This window comes from Mirounga angustirostris, unplaced genomic scaffold (genome assembly GCF_029215605.1).
Source record: "Mirounga angustirostris isolate CCGP_5_RB_7025 unplaced genomic scaffold, mMirAng1.0.hap1 SCAF_12, whole genome shotgun sequence".
NCBI classification, from domain to species: domain Eukaryota; kingdom Metazoa; phylum Chordata; class Mammalia; order Carnivora; family Phocidae; genus Mirounga; species Mirounga angustirostris.
Genome location: NW_026991720.1, coordinates 7319006 through 7346736, shown reverse-complemented (window position 1 = coordinate 7346736; position 27731 = coordinate 7319006). Strand labels below are relative to the sequence as shown.

At 42.3% G+C, this 27731-nt stretch overlaps 1 protein-coding gene across 7 annotated transcripts in view; it reads right to left on the bottom strand.

The window, feature by feature from the left end:
• EZH2 (enhancer of zeste 2 polycomb repressive complex 2 subunit) overlaps positions 1 to 19346 on the bottom strand; it is a 67005-nt gene extending 47659 nt beyond the window's left edge. For 6 of the 7 annotated variants that reach the window (XM_064575801.1, XM_064575804.1, XM_064575810.1 and 3 more), the window contains exon 1: positions 19182 to 19290. Coding sequence is in view for 1 of the 7 variants with exons in the window: in XM_064575809.1 (XP_064431879.1) it covers positions 19182 to 19331 (150 nt within the window). In the remaining 6 variants the exon portion in view is untranslated. Of the gene's footprint in view, positions 1 to 19181 lie in introns of all 7 variants that reach the window. The other variant, XM_064575809.1, reaches the window with a different exon arrangement.
• Between the last annotated feature and the right edge of the window lie 8385 nt (positions 19347 to 27731).

Sequence of the window (27731 nt, the reverse complement as noted above, 5' to 3'; positions counted from 1 at the left end):
GCAGTTGGTACTTTTATAAACCTTAACTTCAAACAAAATTGAGGGAAAATTCCCACATATAATTGTACTATTTTAAAACTCAGATAACATTATACTTGAACAATTTAAAAAGAGGGAAAAAAACTCCATAAAAGCTTTAAGATGGTGTCTACTTAAGATAATGCACATTTTGGCTACACTAATAGAAATACAGAATCTGAACCAAGGAAAGTAATCATACCCTGATTTCACATGCACTGATCAGAAGAACCAAAAGGATTCCACGCAATTCAAGTCTAGTTTAGCTGTGCTTAAGATGGTCAGAGAAACGTCTCCGCCCCAGCTGGCAAGAGAGCATCAAGCACATTACACAGAAAAGAGCCTCTGAGTTTAGAGTTTGAATAGAGAGCAGTGTTAATATACATTCACTCATTCAACACCTATTTAGTGAACATCCCACACATACCAGGTACTATTAAAGAAACTGAACACTTAGCAGTAAATAAAACAGACAAAAATCTGTAACCCCAGAGAACTTAAAACCTACTTGGATGGAAATGATCAAAAACAAAGTAAAACGGTTAGTATGCAAGACAGTGCTGAATGCTATGAAAGACACCAAACAGGTAAGTACGGGAAGGCAGGTATGGTAAGTTGACAAACGAACCTGTGCCGAGGACACTCGGCACCCTACACCTTTGCAAAGCCAAGGGGATACAGAGATCCCACCAACCAGCAAACCCAGTAGTGAAATATGCAGCACAGTATTTTCCAGTAAGGATTCCAAAATAATTGGATTAAATATTGATTCAATGTATATCTCACCACTCCACAATGCTCCAGTGATCAACACAGCTTCACAGGATATCAACTGGCATTAAAACTGGCATTCAAGGACTGCTAGGTGCCACCATTCAGGTTAACTACTAGGTCTGATTATCCTGAAAGTTAACTTGCCATTTTATAAAATATATTTATGCAAATAGCCATGAGCTGTGTATTATTAAGCCAAATTAAATAAACAGATTTATTATAAAACTGGTCCTGAGGCTATGGCATTCTGTTACAAGCTCTCCTGTTGGCTATTCAGCTTTAACCAAATAGCATCATTAAATATGTGCTGCTGATATGACTAGTGTTTAATTTGTAGTAACTCCACTTTGGTTTTACCATGAGAAGATTTTATCTGTACATTTTCAAGGAATATATAAAGTCAAGTCAACCCTCAGATTAGATTTAACACTCAAATTTGAAAAACATATTAGGAAAAACTGGAGCACTGAAGTAATTCAGGAATAAAGTGAGATGGGCTCTGACTGGGTTGACGGCAATATGAATGAAGAAAAAAGATACCAAGAGACACTCTAAAATTAAAAACCCCAAAATTAAATCCAAAAAAATAAATAACTAAATTAAGAATCCAGATGCACTTATACGAAGAGAAAAAAAAAAAAAGATCAAAAGAGGAAGAATTTGGACCTTAGGATGCAAACGGAGATGTTAATTCCTCACATGGCCATTCCTAGCACAGACAAGCAGAATGATGGGCAGTTAGAGGAAACACACCATTCTTCTCAAGCATCTGGTCTCAGGACCTCTAGTTTCTCTGGGCTGTAACTACGGGTATTTAGCCTCTTAGAAATTACAACCTGAGAAATTTTTAAAACATAACTCATTTAAAAATAGTAATAGCAAACCTTTACATGTTAATAGAAATAACACATTTTAATTTAAAAACTATTTTCCTTTCTGGGCGCCTGGGTGGCTCAGTCGTTAAGCGTCTGCCTTCAGCTCAGGTCATGATCCCAGGGTCCTGGGATCGAGTCCCACATCGGGCTCCCCGCTCCGCGGGAAGCCTGCTTCTCCCTCTCCCACTCCCCCTGCTTGTGTTCCTGTTCTCGCTGTCTCTCTCTGTCATATAAATAAATAAAATCTTTAAAAAAATAATAAAATAAATAAATAAATAAATAAAAACTATTTTCCTTTCTAAAAAAAAAAAAATCAGTGAGTGGTATTGTTTTACATTTTTGCCAATTTTTTTAAAATATGTCTTAATAGAAGACAGCTGGATCTTATCTGCTTCTGCATTCAATCTGTTCCAATATGTTGTTTTGGTTAAAGAAGAAGAAAATCCATTTCCAAACAGGCATTTAGCTAGAAAATGGACGAGTATTTGAACAGCCTTTTGAGGTAATTGTGGATTTCATGCTTTGATATTAAACCAAAACTGTTCTATGAAAAAGTGACTAGTTGAGCTTGCAATTCAACCTCCTAAGTGCTTTTCCTCAAGACAACACTATTCTTCGGTAAGCAGTGGTGGTTTCTTAAGATTAGTTGCAATGTAGAATCTGAAATTATATCAATAAACTTTTTGAACACTGCTACATTAAAATTCATTGGTCTATTCATTTCAAATGGATCTTTAACCTGTGCATGACTTTATAACATCACCATTCCTCATCTGAAAAACATTGGTCCACTGGGTTATGCAGATTTTCCAGAAATTGACATATTTCCAAAAACCGTATTTGGTAAATCCACTGATCTCATCAGAAAAGTCTTTTAAGTATTTACTGGGAAGCTGTCAAGCTCACGGTGACAGATACAAGTTTTCCAAAAATTCTAATTTTTGCTTGTAAGCTCAAACATTCTCATCAGCAACAAATACAGTTGGTTTTCCTTGAAGGACAGGCTCCCTTCACTGAAAAAAATGTTTGCCAAATACCTGTCTGAATAATCTTCGTTTGTCTGTCAACCCTTCTTTCAAGTAAAAATGTTCTCCATGAAAAAAGCAGCTAGGGCAGCTTGCAACTCAATCACCTAAGTAAGTGCCGTTCCTAGAGGCATCCTTTGGGCTCTGGTACCCAGAAGCAATTTTTACACGGTTCCGTCTCGCCACACAGAACATTTCAATAGTGTGCACTCAGGATCACGAGTAAATAAAATTAACAATATTTATTACTTCATCAAGGATATTCTCTAGAACTGGTTCTTGGTGTTCTGTTTTTTGTTGTTTTTTTACTCCAAGTGCTAAGGTGTCAATAGTTTTTACCTACCGCTGTTTTTCCACCACTGGTGCATATGTCTACACGAGGAAGGAAGAAAAGAAAGTGGCAAATGACATTTTAGTATCATGACAAAGATAACCTCACAGACCCTCTGAGGTCCACAGACCAGGCTTTGAGAAGAGCCACCATAGTATATCCAGACACCTTATAAATCAAATGGTTAACAATCCCTCCTTTTCATTTGCCTCGCAAAGTACCTAGAATGGGCAATATATTCAAAGTATATACTTCTAATATACTTCTAAAAGACATCTTTATAAGAATGAAGTCCTAGAAATCATCATTCTTGCAACTAAAACAAAAAACCCAAAAATCCATGTGAAGAATATTTAATGAGGAATACTCTGCCCTGCCAAACTATAGAATCTAAATGGTAGTATGCCATACATCTATGCCAAATTAAAAGAAACTAATGTCTAACAAAATGCATTTTAAACAAATTGCTTGTTTCCACCCATCTGTCCTACCCTTCACCACTGTAAGAAGGTATCATCAGTGGTCATGGTCACTCCTCTGACTCCCCAGCTACCTAAAACCACCTCATCCTACCAACCAATGCCCCATTTACTCAGACTTACCCCTACCCCCATAAAGGAAAGATAAAATACGGGCACCTGGGTGGCTCAGTCAGTTGAGCAGCTGCCTTCGGCTCCTGGGGTCCTGGAATCAAGCCCCGCATCCGGCTCCCTGCTCAGCAGGGAGCCTGCTTCTCCCTCTCCCTCTGCCTGCCTCTCTGCCTACTTGTGCACTCTCTCTCTGTCAAACAAATAAATTAAAAATCTTAGGGCGCCTGGGTGGCTCAGTTGGTTAAGCAACTGCCTTCAGCTCAGGTCATGATCCTGGAGTCCCGGGATCGAGTCCCGCATCGGGCTCCCTGCTCGGCAGGGAGTCTGCTTCTCCCTCTGACCCTCCTCCCTCTCATGCTCTATCTCATTCTCTCTCTCAAATAAATAAATAAAATCTTAAAAAAAAAAAAAAATTTAAAAAAAATCTTAAAAAAAAAAGATAAAATAAAAATCTTGTTCTAGGGACCTTTTCAATTTCTAGAATGCCTCTATTTGTATTTAAAAAGGAGAAAAATGACAAAAATAGACCAGCTCACTACTGCTAGACCCAAGCATTCCACCCAAACAACCTGCAAAACGCTAGTAGAAGAAACTTCTGAAATTCTGGTTTGAAGGACATAGGAAAGCCAGAAAGGAGAGTAATTATCAACCAGAATTTATGGGGCATTCTGAAAATGCTAAATCCTGTAATGCAACAGGCATCTTGGTGCCTAAACTTTAGCAGACCACTTGTACGTGCAACTACAGCTGACAGGTGTCATGAACAGCATTTGTGCGAAAGAATCTTTTTTTTTTCTTTAAAGATTTTATTTATTTATTTATTAGAGAGCGAGTGAGAGAGAAACAGCATGAGAGAGGAGAGGGTCAGAGGGAGAAGCAGGCTCCCCACTAAGCCGGGAGCCCAATGTGGGACTCGATCCCAGGACCCTGGGATCATGACCTGAGCCGAAGGCAGTCGCTTAACCAACTGAGCCACCCAGGCGCCCTGTGCTAAAGAATCTTTAGGAAACAGATGAGCCAGTGACTAGTGATCGGAAGAAATAAGGGGGAAAATACAGATCTTATTTGTAGCCCTAAGTTGGATAGTACTAAAAGGCACAGGAAAATTACAGTGACATGGCAATCTTAGTTGAACAGAAAACACTGACTTGATTGTCACAGAGAAAGTGAGTAGACTCTGCACTAATGCATTTCCCACAAAAATCAGATCACTCTCCTCCTTCCAGCAGAAGAGTAAACTAAACTCTAAGTTCAACATGGAGTCTACAGACCAGCATTCCTGTATTTATCTGAAACACTATCAGTTTACAAAGACATGTCTTAGAGAAGAAATGGCCATCTAAATTTAAACCAATTGGAGGGGGCGCCTGGCTAGCTGCGTTGATGGAGTGTGCAACTCTTGATCTCGGAGTCCTGAGTTCGAGCCCCATGCTGGGTGTAGAGATTACTTTTTTAAAAGTTTCACAAATTTAGGGGCACTTGGGTGGCTCAGTCGTTAAGCATCTGCCTTTGGCTCAGGTCATGATCTCAGGGTCCTGGGATCGAGCCCCGCATCGGGCTCCCTGCTCCGCGGGGAGCTTGCTTCTCCCTCTCCCACTCCCCCACTTGTGTTCCCTCTCTCGCTGTGTCTCTCTCTGTCAAAAAATAAATAAAATCTTTAAAAAAAAGTTTCACAAATTTAAACCAACTGGAGAATTAAACTATCATAAATGTTGTCAAGAATTTGCTTCAACAGGGGTACCTGGGTGGCGCAGGTGGTTGAGCCTCTGACTCTTGGTCTGGCTCAGGTCGTGATCTCAGGGTCGTGAGATCCAGCCCCACATGGGGCTCCAGGCTGGGCTTGAGATTCTCTCTCCCTCTCCCCCTCCTGCGCATGCTCTCTCTCTCTAAAATAAATAAATCTTTAAAAAAGATAAAAAATTGCTTCAGCAATAGACAAAACAGGTTAAATTGACATTTAGAAATAAAAGTTTTTGGGGCGCCTGGGTGGCTCAGTCGTTAAGCATCTGCCTTCGGCTCAGGTCATGATCCCAGGGTCCTGGGATCGGGCTCCCTGCTTCTCCCTCTCCCACTCCCCCTGCTTGTGTTCACTCTCGCTGTATCTCTCTCTGTCAAATAAACAAATAAAATCTTAAAAAAAAAAAGAAAGAAAGAAAAGTTTTCTTTGAAAATATACTAAATCTATTTTATGAGCTAAACCTCTCCTTTCGTCAGGTATGTACTCAGTTTACTGAAATACTGCTGGAGGGAAATGAAAGGCAAAATTACAGCTCAGAAACTAAAACTATGATACACAACTCATGATTCAAAGACAACGAGATACATATTTTTCACCACTAGTTGATACAAGCAAAAATGTAGGTAAATCTGATGTCAGATGCTCTTCCCTCCAGGAAGTCAATTCTAAACCTTAAGCCTCTGATAAGCCAACATCTAACACAAATTTAATAACACACACTGTGCAAAATTTTAAGAGAAACTCAATTCAGGTAAATGCAAGGGATCCTTCCTTATTCCACCGTTGCAGCCAACAAGTACAGGAGACAGGTGATAGGAATCTGCTGTTCCCACAGCCCGCTCCACGTGTTTGGCCGCTCAGTGAATCTAATGCTCAAGGGTAAGTATTTTTCAGATAGCATTGGCCCTAAAGTGCAAACCAACAACTCTGTGCTCAAAAACAAAACAAAACAAATGATGTATTCCTCATACTAGAGGAGAGATGGACTGGTTTGGGCCTGAAGAGAAATATTTATGATATGGACTCTTCCTAGACTTTTCATGGGTAATCCTGCTGACATACTACTGTTGCCTTGCACACTGTCCTTATGTCCTAGCCCCCAAATAAGATGTTCCCTCTGTATTCTGAAGACAGAAATTAAAAAAATAAAAAATAAAAAAATTTTTTAAAGGACTAGGTAGTTCAAACTACTAAACCCACAGCATTTATAGAACCTCTCAGAATTTCCAGACATTCTACAAGTGACCGTTATCAGCTAGTTTCAGCATTTGGGTTTAGTGTACACAACAGGGGGGTAAACATGTCTGCAAGGGCCATTTCTACAATCCATGGACACCAACAGAACCCTTCACTAGTGAGACCCTTCAAAACTCCTCTGGCTCATCTCGGCCCTAAAGTTCATTTTCTTGCTAAAAATAATAATAGTTTGGGGACAAGATGAAGTAAAGGAGGTAGGGACAGTTATGAGCTGCAAGCGTTTTCATGATTTTCCTATTCGTAAGGTTCATCAAGATTATAAATACACTGCTGAGGTACTGGAAAACTTCAAACCTTTCGGTATTTATTTACAATCAATGATACTTTTCAGTATTTGTTTTACCGAATATATTGTCTACTGAATTTTTTATTAGTATAACATCACTTATCACTAATAGTTAAAGCCCGGGGAAGGGCACCTAGGTGGCTCAGTCGTTAAGCTTCTGCCTTCGGCTCAGGTCATGATCTCAGAGTCCTGGGATCGAGCCCCACATCGGGATCCCTGCTCAGCGGGAAGCCTGCTTCTCCCTCTCCCACTCTCCCTGCTTGTGTTCCCTCTCTCACTATGTCTCTCTCTGTCAAATAAATAAATAAAATCTTTTAAAAAAATAAAAAATAAAGCCCTGGGAAAATCTCTTTTCAGCCTCCAAATACCTATGGAAATGCTATAAAGCATTCACCAACCACAGGGAAACCAGTTATATAATCCCTGCAGTTATCGCTCTGAAATTTCCACACTAATATGAAGGCTTTTAGGCAGGAAAGAAGCCTTCATCCCAGCACCTCCATGTGGGAAAGGAGAATGAGAAGGCTAGGATGAGTGCCCAGCATTTGGGACTCTTAGACTCTGGGGCTAGGAAAGACAGGGCTCTTTGTTTGATAGTCCGGCTTTAAAAACACTGATACTTTCTCTAGTGTAGAATGTCTCCTTATAGAGGGTAAGAACATCTCACCCTTTCTCTGAGTAGTCCTAATGGGTGAAGACTGAGGCAACCAACAGTCTGAAGACACTTTCTTTTCCAGACAAGGTGAACGTTAGCTACAGCTGGCTGGCTGGTTGCATGCTGTTAGCGGTTAACAAGTGATAAATGGTAAAGAAAACAATTTTATTTCTTTAAATACAAGACTAAATTCTATAAGAAAAATCTAAAGTAACTTTGAACTTGCCAAGCAGATACATGTAAAGAGAAACTATTTTCATTTACATTACACACAATACTCTCTGAATAGTACTCCACTTCTGATACTTCTGGCCACCAAATGTGTGGCAACACCAACTAAGTGTCCTACAATTTAACTCACTTCTGACACTATGTACCTGGACAGAGCATCAGATTCCACAGGTTAAGGGCTCAGTCCCACAAGACTTGTCTCACCCTGCTTTGGATGCCAACTACAAGTCCAGATTGTCGAGCTCCTCCCCAGCCAACTCCAGATTAGGTTCCCATGAGCCCCTTCTTGGGTTCAATTAATTTGCTAGAACAGCTCACAGGACTCAGGAAAACAGTTTCTTTACTAAATGTGCAGTCCGTTAGAAAAGGCGTTAACTGGGGAGCAGCCAGATGGAAGAGATGCCCAGGGTGAGGTATGTGGGAAGGGTACTCTCCGTGGCGGGACCTTTCCCAGCAGCCCCACAGTTCCACCAACCCAGCTCTCCCAGCCCTGTCTCTTTGGGTTTCTATGGAGGCTTCATCACGTAAGCATGATTCAATCTTTGGCTATTGGGTGACTGAACTCAACCTCCAGCCCCACTCCCTCCCTCCAGGGGTGGGAAAAAGGGGGGTCTAAACGTTTCAATCTTTCTAACCACATGGTTAGCTCCCCCGGCAACCAGTCCCATCTTTAGGTGCTTTCCACAAGTCATTTCATTTGCATAAACTCAGGTACTGTTCAAAGGGGTGTGTTATGAATATCAAGACACCTTTATCACTCATCACTTAGGAAAGTCCAAGGGTTTTGGGGGTTCTGTGCCAGAAACAGGATAAACTTATTATAAATCACAATATCCCAATCTAATTGTTTACAAAGTTAGTCAGATACACAATAGTCCTAAAAAGCTTTTAGGTGCTATTATGCCTATAATGCAGAGACAAAAAAGAAAAAAAAAAAAATAGGCTTTTAATCAGCATTAGAGGTTTTATGGATTAATTGATAAAAAGAATTTCAGAGAAATGCATATAATGTAACAACTCAATTAAATGCCAGCTAGGGGAGATCACAATTACCTGTGGTGGTGATGTGAACTCCAGTCCAATATTTCTCAAACTCTCCAGAGGAATAGCTCTAAATGGGTAACAGAAACCAAGCACCCTGAATCCCAGTATTTGAGCTAAAAAGGACCCTAGAGGCAGCAAAAGCCTCTAAGGGACTTGGGTCCTACTGGCTGTGTGAACCTAGGCAAGTTACTTACCTTCATCAAGTTCCTATTTCTTTATCTGCAAAACAGAGATCTCTTTGAAGGCACATGGTAAATGCTCAATAATCACAAGTTGTGTACTTGTTCATATCATTCATTTTGCAATGAAGATGAAATCCACAAAAGCTACTTGCTATGAAAATACAATTAGTTTAGTGGCAGAGTTTAGCCTAGAGCCTAGGCTCTTTGCAGGATACCCAGCTGCCAGTGGAAGGTGCCCTTTAAGAATATCTTCTTTAGGGGGGCCTGGGTGGCTCAGTCGTTAAGCGTCCCAGGGTCCTGGGATCAAGCCCTGCATCCGGCTCCCTGCTCAGCAGGAAGCCTGCTTCTCCCTCTCCCATTCCCCCTGCTTGTGTTCCCTCTCTCGCTGTGTGTCTATCAAATAAATAAATAAAATCTTTTAAAAAATAAAAAGAATATCTTCTTTAGCGCCTAACTTGAGCGCTCTATTTCAGGCAAATATCCTCCAAAGGCAAAATTACTTACAGGCCAAAGTAGGACAGCAACTCATTTCCTTCCTAGCCTGTTCAAGCAACATTTCTACCATTTGAAAGTCCTTCTTGATTACTCTAGAAGGGCATTTCCCAACCTTTTCTGACCCAAAAACACTTCGCATGGTAACATCTCATAGTACCCACCAGGTGTTTTTTGGGGGGGGTTTTTTGTAACAATTTTGCAAATTTTGTTTGTACTATTAAAGAATCTGAATACGGAATCATTTCAGATCAAGATTTTATAAATAAGGATACTCACATTGCAGCTTTTTCCATCTAATAATATGACAGATCAGTATAATGGTAAAAAAAATTAAAGTTCATCTCAAAAGAATCTTTAAAATATTCACAAGACAGATATTTTTCCCATTTAGCAAATAATATATGGTGCTTATTTTTAAATAATTAATATGCATGATTTTCAACATTTCAAAAATAAAATGTTTTGTTTAGAGACTCCATGTTTATCAAGCACAGGGCAGGTTTCTCAATAAAGAATTGTCAGCTCTATTATTTGCAGGCACGGGGTAGCATTCATGCATCTACAAATAAAATACAATGACATTTCACTATTAGGCTTTGGCACTGAAAACATACAAAGCTCCTTTAATGGTTGAAACTTTCAACTGTTTAAAGAAAAATCATCTAATTTCTTAAATTTGGGGGGTTTGCTTACAAAGCACTTCTGAGATGGTCTTTAGTATCAAAAACCAAGGCACTAAAACAGACAAAATAGACATGATGTTTTGTCCTTCTGACATGATTTTAAAACTTATTAGACATTTTGATATATGAATTTAGCTCACATGAATGCAAGTGAGGGATAAAGATCATCCTGAGATAAATCTGCATAATTACTATTTTACACTCCTCACTTTTTTCCCACAGTTTCTCAACCTTTTTGACCTTAACCAACAGTATATGAGGGGTATAAATTAAAATTTTACAATAGTACCTGACAATAGGTAGCAAAGCTCACTGGGTGATACACAATACAGCCATGCAAAACTCACTTGGGTAGAACCTCGAAGGCTCTGCTTTAGGGGCAAGAGTGCTATTTAAATAATTCTGTATTGAGTTGTTCCTAAAAAAGCGATCTCCCAAGTTTTCACGGCTGTGGTCCTAAATCCACTTCACAAAAAATTTATTTCTATCCACTGTGTACAAAGCCCTTTTCTACCTTCACCATGTAGATAAGTAAAATAAAGCTTAAGATGAAGGGGAGAGAAAAACACAAGAGATATGCTGAGGTATTTCTTTCTATGCAGGAGATAAGCTGTCTAGTTGGGTTCGGAGAGGGCAAGGGTGTTTTGAGCCGAACAAGCTAACCAGTATCTTGAGATGCTAAAGTGGTAGGGAAGACATTCCAGAAAGAGGACCGAGCACAGACTTGCATTGGGAAACTTCCTGGAAACTAGTAAAAAGACCAATCGAGTTCAATAGGGGAAAGGTATAAGAAAACGATCAGAGATCAGACTAATTAGAGTTCTCTGTAGATGGCCTGGCTTCACGAGTTTCTTGAACTGACAGCCAGAGGAAGACTGAGTTGGGAAACGGCATGATCACAGGTGAGGTGTCTCACACCCAACAGAAACCCAGAGGCTTGCTTTCTCCACCCCCTTAAGGAGGAGGAAGAGTCATGTATTACTTGTATATTGAAGAAAAACTAAAAGTTATTGTGAGGATAAATTGGGTACTAAGCAAAGAAAGAACCATAACTGCAGAAATAAAATAATAGGATGAAGAAATCAAGTATATAACCTCTTAAAAACCATCTGTTTGTATAACAAAGAATTTACTTAACTGTAAAATAGATAGACCAAGCTTGCAATCTCACCACTTTTATATACCAGATTCTAAGATCAAGGTTACTTTTGATTACTTTTAATATTCTCACTTATCCTTTAACTCTAATAAATGAAAAGGTCTGAATTACCCAAAACTGAAAATTTAAAGAATTACTATTATTACTTTGAAAACAGCTTAATTTAAAAATTCCAAAAAAAAAAAAAACAGGTGTCCCGGGTGGCTCAGTCAGTTAAGCAACTGCCTTCGGCTCAGATCATGATCATGGGGTCCTGGGATCGAGTCCCACATCGGGCTCCCTGCTGGGGGGGGGGTGCTCAGCAGGGAGTCTACTTACCCCCTTCTTGTACCCCTCCCCCTAGTCATGCTCTCTCCCTCTCTCAAATAAATCTTTAAAAAACAAAAATAAATTCCAAAAAAACTTCATAAAAACTTTAAATTAAAAAAAATCAGGGCACCTGGGTGGCTCATTTGGTTAAGCGACTGCCTTCAGCTCAGGCCATGATCCTGGAGTTCCAAGATCGAGTCCCACACTGGGCTCCCAGCTCAGTGGGGAGTCTGCTTCTCCCTCTGACCCTCTCCCCTCTCATGCTCTCTCTTACTCTCTCTCTTCCAAATAAATAAATGAAATCTTTAAATAATAATAAAATAAAATAAAATAAAAATTCCCAGGCCACACACCTAATACTATTTGTATAAATACTATCTTTTTCACTTCCATGCTTCTGTAAACACATGACACTTTGTTATACTAAGAACTAAATGGCTTGTGGATTAATAAACTCATTTTCACACAATTTAACTGAATTGAAGCAACTGTCCCTCCTACCTTAACATTACTTAACTTGACCTATACACTGTCATTAATACACAAAATTAAAGGAAAACATTTGCAATATATGACAGAGAATGTGTACCAAGAACACAGAAAGACCTCTTACAAATGATTTAGACCAAAAACCCAATTTTTTAAATGGATAAAGGATTTGATCAAAAAAATGTATACAAATGGCCAATGAAGCACATGAAAAGATATTCAACATCACTGATCACCTGGGAAATACGAATTTAAACCACAATGAGATACTGAACACTCATGAGCCGGCCCAAACTTAAAAGCCTGGCAGCACCAAGTGTGAGAGGAGATGGGAGCAGGAACTGAAATGGCACAAGGACAAGGGAAAACAGTCTGGCAGTTCCTTATAAAGTTCAATCATCATGTACCCTATGACCCAGCAATCCAACTACAAGGTATTTACCCACCCAAGAGAAATTAAAAGATACGTCCACAAAAGACTTAGACAAAGGCACATAACAGCTTTATTAATAGCCAAAAACTGGAAACAGCCCATGTGTCCATCAACAGGTAAATGAATAAAAAAATAGTATATTCATACAATGGACTACTACTCAGAAATAAGAAGAAATTACTGAAACAAGCAACACAGATAAATCTCAAAAGCACACTGGGTGAAAGAAACCAGTCACGGAAGAGTATATACTGTGTAATTCCATTTATAGGACATTCTCGAACAAGAACAATCTGATCAGCAGTAGAGAGGGAATGACTGTGAAGAGCATAAAAGAACTCTGAGGACAGCAATGTTACCCCTTGACCGAGGTGGTGGGGACACCGATACATACATCTGGCAAAACTCTTCAGACCAAACTCTTCAAATGCGTGCATCCTACTGTGTATAAGTTATATTTCAATAAAGTTGATTTTTAAACTGAAGAATTGATACCCAGTTTCTAGAAAGCAATGTGACAATGTCCACTAAAACCTGAAATGTGCATAATCCTGAAGCAGCAATGTCTCCTTATGGAAAGTTGTCCCACAACCGTTCAGATATGTAAGGATGTTCTATTCCTTTGCGAACACAACGTCCACCACAGAGAGTTGGTTTACGGTGTGATGACACATTCATGAACTGAATACTATGTATTCTACTTAACAAAACAGCCTCATAGCTCAGAGCTGGGAGCAGCAAATTGTTTTTATAAAGGGCCACATCTTTAAGTATTTTAGGCTTGGCAGGCTACAACCACTCTCCTTGCATATTCTTTTTTGGGAGTTTTGTTGTTGTTTTACAACTCTAAGAAATACTGAAATCATTGGCAGTTCGTGGGCCCTACCAAAACAAACAAAACAAAACCCAGGCTGAGAGTGAGGGACCATAGCTTTGAAAACAGTGCACAAATCCAAACCCTTACTCTACCACTACCTGGCTGTTACCCGCTCTCTCCATCTCTTGTCATTGCGGTATCTATATAAAATAAATGAAAGCAATGAGCACAGTGCCAAGGACACAGCAAGCACTAAAAAAGTATCAGTTGTTTTTTAATACAAAGATGTCTCTGTAGTGACCTAAAAAAACTGTTCTAGAACAAAATAACTTGATCCCATTTTTATAAAATATATGTATAAATGCATATTCATATAAATACACTGAAAAGTTTGAGAAAAATATACACCAAACTGTTAAGGGTAGGGAATGAGATTACAGAGATCAAAAAAGCTTTCACTTTGTAAGTCTGAATTGTTTCAGTATTTTAAACTGAACACGAATTACTTGTATTTAATCAATAGACATTTCTAACATAAAGCATATGTAGCACCATTTTCTTTATTTACAGGTCCTAAGCACACACTTAAACCTTAGAAGTGTTTAGTTCCATTCATGAGAAAGTATATTAATTCTGGAAAACCATACTGGCAGAGTAACTAAAAATCTTTCATTAAACAATTTGTGCCAGGTATAGTTCTAAGCGTTTCACATGTATTAATTCATTCAATCCTCAAGAACCTTATGGTATGAATACTGTCATTATGATCACCAAGCTACAAATAGAGGACTTAGGCATCAAGAATAATTTGCCCAGGGTACAACCTGGCAGCTCAGGAACTGGAACCCAAGCAAAGTGACTTGAAAGACCACACTTAAAAATCAACTGTATTCCTCCTTAGAGGACACACCATTACAGCTCCGGCTGAGAAAGAAATCTGCAAAGACATCTTTTAGTTTGCCTAGGGCATCAGACCATCCCTCCCATAAAACTACAAATTACCTACTTTTAAATATAACTTTCTGATTGAGTCACATAAACTCTTCTTGGGACCAACATGCCATTAATCAACCAACCAACAGAGAACAAGGAATAGATAATATGGAGCCAAACAATTCAAATTTGGATACTGACTACAAATTCCTAGCTGGATAATCCTAGACAAATTCTTAAACCCTTAACCCTTTAGACCAAGGTTTCCTTAATCTGTAAAGGTTTGCAGAGTGTGATCATATGGCATGAAGTTTTTTTTATTGTAAAATATACATAAAATGTAACACTGTAACAATTTTAAGGGTATAATTCAGTAGCATTAAGTACATTCAAAATGTGGCTCAGCCATCACCACCACCCATGCCCAGAATTTTGTCATCAACCCAAAGAGAAACTCTGTATACCCATTAAACACTAATTCCCCACTCCCCTCAGCCCCTGGAAACATCCATTCTACTATCTCTGTGAGTTTGCCTACTCTCATAATCTCCTATAAATGGAATCATACAATTTTCTCCTTTTGTGTCTGGCTTATTTCACTTAGCATAATGTTTTCAAGGTTCATCCATATTATAGCACATATCAGAATTTCATTCTTTTAATGGCTGAATAATACTCCATTGTATGTGTACACCATGCTTTGTTCATCCATTCACCTGTTGATGGATGAAGGATGGTTTTAACAATAATTAGAAATAAAGCATCTGGGGGGCGCCTGGGTGGCTCAGTTGGTTAAGCGACTGCCTTCGGCTCAGGTCATGATCCTGGAGTCCCGGGATCGAGTCCCGCATCGGGCTCCCTGTTTGGCAGGGAGTCTGCTTCTCCCTCTGACCCTCCTCCCTCTCATGCTCTCTGTCTCTCATTCTCTCTCTCTCAAATAAATAAATAAAATCTTTAAAAAAAAAAAAAGAAAAGAAAAGAAATAAAGCATCTGGGGCGCCTGGGTGTCTCAGTCGGTTAAGCATCTGCCTTCGGCTCAGGTCATGATCTCAGAATCCTGGGATCGAGCCCTGCGTATCAGGCTCCCTCTCAGTGGGGAGTCTGCCCCTCCCTCTGCTTATGTTCTCTCTCTCTCAAATAAATAAATAAATAAAATCTTAAAAAAAATAAAACATCTGATGTAAATATTTCCACAATAAGAAACAAACCAAACAAATGAATAAAGCATCTGGCAAAGAGGTGCTTTACTGCCTTTTTTTTCTTTGTTTTTGTCATATTTTTGTACCACATAGTACAGTGGCAAGATATGGAACCATCTTAGAAATTTATCAGCTATGCCTTTTGAGATGTTACTGGACTTGCTAATCTACACTTACCGTATTTTGAAAGAATGAAGAGCATCCCAATAAATGATCTATAATTACACTGGCACTACTTCCTTCAGTTTTAGCTTCAAAACCTACCTCAAATTATTCCAATAAAGAACTCATCAATTTTAACTAGACACCTTTCAATTAAAAGATTTACTACTGTCTCCAACACTTTCCCCTCCTTTTATTTTTGGACAAGGACCATCAATACTGACATCAAATCAAATTAAGCAGATACTATATGCAAGGCATCCAGATGATTCATCAGGCTTCTCTCTAGCTGCCTTAATACCAAACATGAGTACCAATGGAATACAATTTTCACTAGTTATAATACTAGGAGAAACCTTGGAAGTTAACCACCTTAACGATTATTTTTCTTTAGGATCACCTCTCAAAGGAGAAAAACACCTTCCAAAGTTCCTCACAACATAAATATTAATATACCCTGTATGCTTTGCAAAGTTCCTTTGTCAAATTATCTCCCTACATTTTTCATATTTCCTTCATTCAACTATTAATCCCTCTATTCTCTAGCAACTACTAAGTATACAAAGAAAACAAGACAGAGCCTCTGCCTCAAAGCACTTAAGAGTGTAGTGAAGGAGCCAGATACATAAACAAGTGATTACAATACAATTTGATACATGCTATAATAAAAGTATGAACAAAGCCCTGTGGAACATAAGAGTGCCTGGGAATTCAGGGCAGGCCTCTAGAAGGTAAAGGTATCATTGATTGTGAACCTTTCTCTGAATTTAATGAGCTGTTCATCTCCACTCACATGCCCTCCTCCAAACTAAAAATTTCACGTGTATACAGAACCCTCCATAATGCACAGGAAATGTTTTCCTCCTTTGTACTGATAGAAACACTTCAAGGCAAATCCATAAATCATTTCTAATTGACCCCTGAATTCATTACACCACTGGGGTAACTTCCCTTGTCAGCTTTTAAAAAAGCATATCAACTTTCTTAATCACTATTTAGGCCAAAACAGAAATTAATTCACACTCCTTGAGCATGCCAGCTCAGCTCACTGTGACCTGGAGAAATCCACTTAAAATTTTTAAATGGCCAATACAATTACTAATACATAGGTATGCAAGGCAAAGGTGGTATAAAAGTATTAGAACTTTTTTTTGCCTCAATCAACAAGTGTTTTTTTAATCACTACTGAAAACTGACTTGTATATACTCAGAATTCAACCAGAAAAAAAATTAAAACAAAAATTTTAAGCCAACTCCCCAAAAGGCTTCTTAGAAAATCTTGTGGCAAATGTAGGAACAGTAATTATCAATCACAAAATCCACAAGGGAAAAACTAGAATTTCTAAAAGATCCAAATTTCTGCCAAAATTTACATAACTCATCTCCTAACAGTGGGCAAGAACTATCAGGACTTTTTAATATACAGCTATCAGTAACTAAATGTAAGCGTTATTGAAGAATCCAAACCCTTAGGGCAGCACCTGGGATGTCCGTTCAATGGTGTCTAACACTCTGCAAAATACACGTAATAAAGACTTTTACACTGGATTTGTCTCCATTTTTATGAAACCATAAGACAGTAGATGCCCATTAGCTCTTTATCAGAACGCAAATCAGAAGAGTGCCTATGTGTTTCTAAATTCCTTTTCTTTGAATATATTCACTTTCCACAAAAATTAAAACTGAAGATGCAATTTTCCTAAGTGTTTCCAAGAGTTTAAACATTACATACCCTAATCCACCTCCAGAAAGACAGGAATCTTTATATCTAGGACTAGAATCCCATCTATCCCCAACTCAGAGACTATGAAAATTAAAATGTATCTTAAGCATTTTCATGCTTGCACTTTCTTGCAAGTAAAATTATCGATAAACTGGTCAGGTTTTGAAGACTTGTTCACTTTATTCCTAAATGTGAAGTAGTTCCCAATGCTCATGAACGAAGAGTAATGGAAAATAAACTCTAAAACTTACCATAAAAGTATAGATTATATTCAACTGTACAGTTTTTTAAAGGTTTTTTTCAAATGTTTTATGTAAATTTAAAACGCCATAAAATTAAACTGATGAGCTTCGAAACCAAGAAAGTAAACCTTGTAATAAAATATATTTAAATTCCAAAGGCAGATTTTTATTTCCAAATGAATTTTAAGTTTTACAGATCCTGTGTAATAAAGTTTAGCTTAACTGTGGACAGCACACATTCCATTTCTTAGGCAACAAACATTTCTGCATCCAGTCTTTCCTGACTCCCCAAAACTATTGTTCACGGAAAATTAAGACCAATCAATAAGCAATAGTTAACCATATAATCTAAACACACATTTTTCATAAGCACTTTATTTTGGTCAACTATTTCTACCATCTCACCCTCATTCAACCCGCTAGGGATTTGGGGGAGCAATCGCTCACTAAATGACAGTTGATTTCGTTAGCACCTGTCGCCATTCTCAGACGCATCACACAAGTTGGCCAAAACAGCCTGTAATTTTTGTTAAGATTTTGATTCTTTGGAAAGTGGGAACTCACTAGGCGCGAGTTCACCAAGTTTTCCAAAATACCGTGCTCAGTTCCTCCCATTTTCCAAAAGCGACCCCGTGGCACAGACTTTTTGGTGGTTGGAAGGGGGTACACAATGACGCGGGAACTCGACGGAAAGCCTTCCAAACGAACAAAACCAAGAAGGGGGAGAAGAGCTCGACCCTGCCCGAAAACTTAACAGAGAGGAGGACGACAAGGCGAAGGCAGCCCGGCACTGCCTCGTCCGAGCGGCTAGAGCCGCGAGGTTCCCGGCGGCGGAGGGGGAAACGTCAGATGTGCGGCCACTCGGAGTCCCGTCTCCGCACGCCGTCCCGGCCGCCGCGGCCCCGCCGAGCCTGCGCGCGCGCGGGGAGGGGGCGTGGGGCCGAGCCCGCCCACCCGCGCCCGCAGCCCGGGCTCCCCACGCCCCTCTCCCGCCTGTTGTCAGGCCCGGTGTCACTGCCCCTTCCTCGCGCCGAGCTCCCCCGAGACACAGTCCGTCCTTTGTCTGAGTGCGCACTCGGCGGCGAGGTCCCACCAACTTGTGTGCGTCCCGTCCCACCCGGGCGCTCCCGCCGCGGCGCTCTACACAAAGGAGACTTGGGTTCGGGCGGCCAGCCCGCCCCGGGCACCGGAGCGTCCCCAGCCCAGCCCCGGCGCCTCCGGAGGGGCGGGCACGCGAGAGGACCCCTCCGCAAGCCCCCCGCGGGTACCCGCCCCTGCTCCCGCCTCGGGTGTCTGGGGATCCGGCACTGCCCGCCCGCGGGGGCGCGCGGGTCAGCCGCGACCCACGGCCCCCTGCCGAGGGGTCTCCGCTCACCCCGCCTGCAAAAGCGGCGCCCGGGAGCGCCCGCTCTGGGCGACACCCGGACGGGCAACGCGGCGGCGGGGATGTCCCGGCGCCGCCTCCGCCGCCGCCGCCCCTCGCCGGGCTCCAAAGCCCCGCCGGCCGGCCGGCCCGACAGCGGCGCGTTACCTGCGCCCCGCGCCCCAGCCCGCGCCGCTCCCGCGCGCCGCTCCCGCGCGCCGCCGCCGCCGCCGCCGCCGGGGCCCCACCGCCTTCTGCGTCCCAGTGGGTGTCGGACGCTCCCGGACCGAGCGCCAAACCCGGCAACCCAATCGCCATCGCTTTTATTTGGCCCCCCCAGTCCAACCAAGCGCCGCCCCGATTGGCGGGACGCGAGGCGGGCTCCCGTCCAATCACAGGGCCCGCCGGGCTCGGAGGCGCCGAGCCAGCCCCACGCAGAGGCGCCCGCGGGACTCGGCCGTGCCGGGCGGGCGGCGCGTGCGCGCGGGCGCGGGCGGGCGCTGAGGGACGCGGCCGCCGAGTGGAAGCGCCGCGCCGTTTCTTTGTTCTTTCGCTGAGCGCACGGCGCCTCTCGGGAAGGCGGCGGGCAGGCGTGCAGGCAGGCGGGCGGGAACGCGGGGCCTCCGGAGCCGGGGCGGCGGGCGGGGGGCGGGCTGGGTGGGGTGGCGGGAACCGGCCGGAGGGCGGGACGGCGCGCTCGCGGCACTTGGCGGGAACGGCCGCCTCGGAGTTCCCGGGCCGGAGAGGCGGGGCGGGGCCGAAAGCCAAGTTTGAACCAGTTCAAAACTCGGGGGTGGTAACGGTTTCAACTGCCGCGCTCTTTTCCCCGCGCGCGGAGCGGGGCCGGCCGGGCGGCAGGCGCGCGAGAGGCTCTGCACTCGGGCGAGGAGCCGCGACCCTCCCGCGCTCCGGTGGGGTGGCGCGCCGCCCCAGCCGAGCCGAGCGTCCTCACGGCGGCTCCTGTCCGCTCGATCCCCCAAGGCCCGCGGGACTTCGGCTGGTGGAGCCCGCAGCGCTCATCGCCTTAGAGACCTGGGCGAGAGCGACGTTCCGATTACTTCAGAGTCCTCATTCGAGACGCCTTGTTCAGACCCAGTGCACGTGTGAACGTGAAAAATCATTTATCAAGGATGAGTGCGGTTCACTTGCCTCATGCTAATGCCTCTGGAAGACGTTAGGATAATTGCAACGTTTCTCGATTATAAAAAGGAGATCTTGAACTAAACCTGTCTCAATCCAGAGGAATTAGGAATAGTCTGTTTGGGACACAGTCTCCCTTTTGGCTTTATCTGTCAATGAAGTTAAGATTAGTCCGACTTTATCTTCAGTAGGATGCAGTTATAGGGCAAAATAATCACTCGTGTGACCTGGGATTCCATATTGAAAGTTCAGACAGGGGCAGCTATGAGCTGCTGAGTTAAAAGCTAAAGAAATCGTGTTATATTTTCTAATTGACAAAGACTTTTTAATGACTATAATTCTTCGTTTGAGGATTTAACCCATCATTTTCCCACCTTTGCTAAATCACCATCCTATTCCTCATGTACATTCTGAACCAATTCAGTGTTAGAATTCCATGTGGAGGGAGGGAAGCCACAGAGAAGATGCTCCCACCATCCCCCCCTCAAAAAAAGAAATCTCAGAAAAGGAAATTTTAGTTGGACCCTGAAGAAAGCAAAAGATCTAGATTGAGGAGGCAGTGAGGGCACTGGAGATGGGTATGAAAGTCTCGCAGAATAAAAGCTGAGAGCTCCAACTCAGAGAGTAAGAGAGCAGATCAGAGTTAAGTGGGGCTGTATTAAATATAGTATGTTTGTAATATGACACATATTTAAGTTGAATATGCAGGCTGACTTGGACCAGGAAGTAGGGACGCCAGTGGGTCACAGTATTATCTTAGTTCAGTGCTGACATTATTCAGTTACGCAAGACGTTTTAGGTCACAGTGATGGCAGCAGAAAGGGGTAATTTAAAAATACTGCCAAAGGATTTCATTCTATATGGAGCACATACTGTGCTGCAACTCTATTTTGTATAGTGACAAATACAGGAAAGCTAGGAGGATTTTGCGTTCAATACTAAGAAGAATTTTCTGAAGATTCCAAGCAGGGAAAGCAAGAAAATGGGGGTGGGGTGGGGGGTGAATGCTAGTCACCATGGAGGCCTCAAGAAGCAGAAAGCCAGGCTGAGCACGAGGTGAATGTGAGGGTGAGAGTCACCAAGGTTTTTCCTGTCTGTGAAGATGCTCCGATCACAGCTGTGCTACTGGCAGGTCCTTCCGTCCTCTGTTAAAGACAGACATGGGGCACCTGGGTGGCTCAGTCGGTTAAGCGACTGCCTTCGGCTCAGGTCATGATCCTGGAGTCCCGGGATCGAGTCCCGCATCGGGCTCCCTGCTCGGCAGGGGGTCAGCTTCTCCCTCTGCCCTCTTCCCTCTCGTGCTCTCTGTCTCTCATTCTCTCTCAAATAAATAAATAAAATCTTTAAAAAAAAAAAAGACAGACATGCACTAGTTCCGTTGCAGGAAGAAACCAAAAATGGGCAGTTAAGCTCAGAAGTCAGGATGTACCTCTACCTTAGTCGAAGTTATACTCCCAGGGCCTGGACTGCTGGCACACAATTTATTCTCGGGGGTTTTTTTCCTGGGGGAACAGGAGAAGGTCAAGTGCAAAGTTAAGGCTATTAGCATCACAGAGCATTCCTTTCAACCCCATGAATGGGATTTACTTTTCACACATCTCATTTATTCACTTAGCATTCAACAAGTATTTATGGAGGGCTTACTAGTTGAAAGACACCCTTCTAGGGCTAGGAATACAATGTGAGCAAAACAGAAATTTCTGCCTTGGTGAAGCTGATACTCTAGTGAAGAGAAAAAGTAAACGACACGGCATATGAGGTGGTGGTAAATAACATGGAGAAGAAATTGGGATGAAGGGAGGGAATTGAGTGCAAATGGAACAATTTTAAAATAGCTTGGTCAGGAAGACCTGTCCTCTCTGAGAAGGGGACATTTGAAGAAAAACTTGACAGAGGAAATGGTGAGTGGCAGGCCCTACAGGCGAGCCTGCCTCGAGTGTTTGGGAACTGGAAAGGAGGGGGAGCAGGAAAGGAGGCTGAAGAGATGAGGGGGCACAGACAAACCTTTAAGGGCCTGGTGGGCCATTGTTAGGACTTTACTTTTTCCTTAAGGGAGAGGATTTTGAGCAGAAAGGTGACTCTGAGCCTTTAAAGCAAGATCATTTTAGCTGCTGTGTGGAGAGTAGCCAGAGTGGGGCAGGGACCAGACCAGAGGAGGAGTTACAAATCTCCTGTCACAGTCCAGGCAAGAAGTGACCGTGGCGGGAAGCCCGAGCGGTAACAGTGGAACCGGTAGGAAAACATTAGATTCTGGATATACTTTGAAGGAATAAGCAGTAGGATTTGCTGACAGATTGGATATAGGTTGCAAAAAAGAGGTTGAAAACAAGCCTGTGGATGAGCAAGTGAGTCATAATTGAGTTGGACGCTGCGGGAGCAGTAGAAGCAGGAGGGGTTATGGGAATGGAGGTTTGGAGATCAGAGTTTGGTTTGGGACATAGTTTGAGATGCCTATTTTCAACCAAGTAGAGATGTCAAGTCATAGCCACTGGGCACAGGGGTGCGTAAGCACCTGCTCTGGGGGTCCCCAACAGACCAGGTTCAGCCACTCACCACTGACAAATTCCAAAGGCAGAGAGAGGAGCAGTGGTGAAACGAGAAAGGAATTTATTTCAGTGAGGCCAGTGATGTGGGAAACAAAGGCAGAAGGAAAATTATCCTAACTACCTACAGCCTCTAGGGACTCAACTGCCTCGATATTAATACTTTGCTAAGGGCAAAAGCCAACCCTAGCCCAACCCCCAGGATTCTGTAAGTCTACTTTAAAGATTTTTTTTTTAATTTCACAGAGAGATAATGAGAGCAGGAACACAAGCAGGGGGAGTGGGAGAGGGAGAAGCAGGCTCCCCGCTGAGCAGGGAGCCCGATGCGGGGCTCGATCCCAGGACCCAGGGAGCATGACCCGAGCCGAAGGCAGACCCCTAACAACTGAGCCACCCAGGCATCCCTGTAAGTCTACTTTAACATATAAAAATTCCTTTAGAAATTTCCTTTATCTCTAAACCCCCCCAAGATATATGTTGGCCATCATCCCCCAAGCATATGGCCCACCAATATACATCTGAAGGGTCTCATGACTAAGGTTTTATTGGACGATAATAAATGACCTTTTCCCAACAATAGCTAGCCCCTTCAAGGTCCTGGAAACCTTGCTTCCAAAATTCCTTAGAGACTTACACTGTCCCTAACCCCCTCCCAACTTGAGAGTATATAATGGGCCACTCCTCATGACCCCGGTGCAGCTCTTTCTGCCCACGGGTCCTGTCCCCGTGCTTCAATAAAACCTTTTTGCACCAAAGACATCTCAAGAATTCTTTCTTGGCTGTCGTCTTCAAACCCTAACGTCTTTCCTACATCAGCCAGCACCGGGAAGACAGTGAATGGACTGACACCTCAAAGACTGTCTCCAAAGTGCTGAAAATACTTCTGGGTCTGTATAAGGAGAATATAGGACAAAGATCAGTGAGTACAGGCAGGTGGGCAGGAAAGGTTAGGTCATTATTGTCTTGGGGTCAATCACAGGGTGGGGTCTTGCTGGCCCAGGGGCTGGAGGGGATAGTTTCAGTTCCCATCAGGAGATGCTTTCCCTGCAGGGTCTTGCCTGAGATAAGAGATAAGCTGGAAAGAAGAACTTAATTAGGAAGTGTGAGGTCAAAATGGAGGTAGTAAAGGCCTCTTTCAAAGTAGGTGGTAAGTTTTTTGTTTTGTTTTGTTTTTTTAAGATTTTATTTATTTATTTGACAGAGAGAGACAGCAAGAGAAGGAACACAATCAGGGGGAGTGGGAGAGGGAGAAGCAGGCTCAGTGAGCCCGATGGAGGGCTCAATCCCAGGACCCTGGGACCATGACGTGAGCTGAAGGCAGATGCTTAATGACTGAGCGTGCCTGGTGGTAAGTTTTTTTGGGAGGAAAACTTTAACAATTTAGGCCCTAGTTATCAGGGCCTGCAAATTAATTGACAACAGATTAACAGGAGAAAAGTTTATTATGCATGCAGGAGTTTCTATAGAGAGTACCTCCCTGAACAGCTAGAGGTAAAGGTTTATATAACCTGCCTTAATAAAGGGCGAGAGGAGAAAAAGCGGCTTAAGTCTCAAATGCTGGGGGCGCCTGAGTGGCTCAGTTGGTTGAGCGACTGCCTTCGGCTCAGGTCATGATCCTGGAGTCCCGGGATCGAGTCCCGCATCGGGCTCCCTGCTCGGCAGGGAGTCTGCTTCTCCCTCTGATCCTCCCCCATTTCATGCTCTCTCTCTCTGTCTCATTCTCTCAAATAAATAAATAAAATCTTAAAAAAAAAAAAAAAAAGACTCAAATGCTGGAAGTTTCTGATAGACTTGTTTAAACAAAGCCCAAGGTACCCCAGGCCAGTCACCTCCCAGACTGGGTTCTTGGGACGGATTAGCTCAACTCCTAGGGCTCTGTTTTGCCAGATTAGGGAAATTCTGATAAGTTTTCTTCAGCCTCTGCTGTAGTTCAGATATTTTCACTTTGAGGCCATCTTTAGACCATTTCTGGTGTAAAGAAATCCCTCCACTATACAACTGTGGAGTTAGGGGAGAGGTCATGACTAGGAATATCAGTTTAGGGATCATCAGCCTATAAATAGCATTTAAAACCAAGAAAATGCATGTAGATAGAAAAGTTCACAGTACACCAACATGAAAAGGAGACCATGAAGACGGAGGGCGTAACCAGTGAAAGCAGGAAAGAGGGCATCCTGAAGTCAAAGGAAATAGTGTTTCAAGGAGGAGCACGGGTAACATGCTGCTAACAGGTTGAGCTCATGGTCTGAGATTTGGCTCTTGGATGACGCGATCTGGAGGTCATAGTGACTTTGATGAGAGCTTCAGTGGATGGTTGGAGGGGATTCCAGAGTGAATGAGAGAAGACTGGAGACAGCAGTTATGTATAACTGTCAAGGATTGTGCTAAAAGAAAAGAAAATACAGCTGGAAGAGTAAGTGAAATAAAGACAAAGTTCTTAAGATCTTTAAGAGAAGAAACGTACCGTGTTGGTATTCTGATGAAAGATCCAGTGGAGATGGGAAAATTGATGATTCAGAAAAGAAAGAATATTGCTGGGCAGCATCCTTAAGTGTGTTAGTAGGGGTGGACTCCGGACCTTGAACAGGTGAAGAGGGGTGGGTCCTAGAGCCTGAGTGGAGGACTTGGCCTTTGCCAGGAGCATGAACAGGAGAGTATGTGGACACAAGGCAGGTATATGAGGAGACTGGGTAGAAGTTTACATGTGATTGCAACAGAAACCCACTGGTGATTGAGAATTGGTAACTGAGAATGGGGACGCAGTTTGTTAAGGTGAAAATTATATTGTGACATAGCATGTATATCAATTCATTCTTCTTGGTCATTTGAAAATAATTTATCAGTCCTAACAGAGGTGTAAAAAAAACTGATGACTTTGATTTTAGGCATATAGAGTACAGAGCAAAAGTAAAAAATGTAAACAGGACAAATGGAGAGCCATGGTATATAAATTTGGGTAAGAGATGTGAGCTCGTCGACAGAGGAGTGTCGGTTGAAGGTCTGAGGAGAGATGACCTCTCCTAAAGAACAAGAATGGCATTACACTGCAGGCTGGGCAGGGGAAGATGTGGCATACAGAGAAATCTTAATTTAAAAATAAAAATTTTGTAAGATAATTTGATCATGATTTAAATTAGCCTGACCCTTTTAAGAGTAAGGTGGAAAGAGTCACCTCCAAAAAGCCAAAGGGAGGTGTGATAAGCAGTCTCAAAAACACTCCCAATTATCACTGCCTGCTGTGCATGCAATACGAGGGTGATACTCACCCCCTGTGCAGTCCACTCCCCTTGAGTGTGGGCAGGACCGTGGTCCGCCTCTAACCAATAGAATGTGGCCAGAGGAGTGATGGAATGTCATCAGGACAGACTCACACCTCTTTTTCCCTCTTTCTCTCCATCTCTCCTTTCCCTCTTTCCTCCATGTCTCTCTCATCTCTTCCTCTGGATGAAATAAGCTGTCATTTCGGTTTCACCTCATACTTCTACCACCCTAAATTCCAGCCATATTGTGCTACTCACTATCCTGAACACAAACTCACCATTTAATTTTAACACTTTTAAAGACAAATTTGATAAAGTCAAATGAATAGATTATAACAGATTTAATGATTATAACAAGATGAATTATATAAAGATTAATTAATTATAAAGTTAGCAAGGTCACTGGATACAAAGCTAGTTTACAAAAATCAATTTCTATATGCCAGCAATAAGCACAAAGGAAATAAACGTTTAAAGTGAAATCACTTAGGGAGGCACCTGAGTGGCTCAGTCAGTTAAGCATCTGCCTTCAGCTCAGGTCATGATCCCAGGGTCCTGGGATCAAGCCCCGCTTTAGGCTCCTTGCTCAGCAGGGAGTCTGCTTGGGATTCTCTCTCCCTTTCCCTCTGCCCACTGCCCCCCCAGCTTCTGCTCTCTTTCTCTCAAATAAATAAAATCTTCTCTTTTTTTTAAGTGAAATCATTTACCTTTTGAAAGCCATCAAGTACCTAGTAATGAATCTAATGAAAAATGAATAGGCAAGACCTATATACTGAATATTACAAAACAATACTGAGGAAAACTAAAAGGAGACAAGTGGAGAGAATGTCATTTTTATGATTTAAAAGATGCATAGATTCAACACAATGCCAATCAAAATCCCAGCAGGGTTTATGGGTGCATGTGTGCTATGTGTGCATATGTGTGTGTGTGTGTGTGTGTAAATTGACAAGTTGATTCTAAAATATATGTGAAACACAAAAGGCCAAGAAGAGCCAAGACAATCTTGAAGAGTGAAGATGAAAGGCAGCACTACCAGATATCAAACCAAGCTTTTTAAAGTGATAGTAATTAAGATCATGATGCTGGCACAAACATGGACAAATAGGGCAATGGGAGACAGAATTCAGCAACAGACCCACACCTATATGGTTACCTGACTGATGACAGAGGTGACCTGGCAGTGCATTGGGGAAAGGACAGTCTTCGCAATAATCAGTACTAGGTATCACTTCAGGGAAAAAATCTTGGCCTCTACCTCACACCAGATGGATTACTGATCTAAATGTGTAAGAAAACATAGAGAAACATCTTTATGATCTTGGAGTAGGCAAAAAGTGCTTAAACAAGACACAAAAAGTATTCACCAGAAGGGGAAAAAAATGATACATTGAACTAAATTAAAATTAGGAACTTCTATTCTTCAAAAGACACCATGAAACACTGAAAAGGCAGGCCAAAGATTAGAAGAAATCCACTATACTCCCATCTGACAAAAGAACGGTCATCATATAAAGAGGTCCCACAAAACAACATCTAAAAAAGCGGAGATATTAGGAAATGACCAAAAAAACACCAACACAAAACCTCAAATGGGCACCCTAAAAGACTAGATACACAGAAGTCCAGTAAACATACAAAAAGTTACTAAATTTCACTAGTTATCCAAGAAATGCAAATAAAACTTTAATAAATACCACTACATACCTACTAGAACAGATAAAACAAAACATACAGAAGATATCAAGTGTTGGCAAAGATATGTAACGACCAAA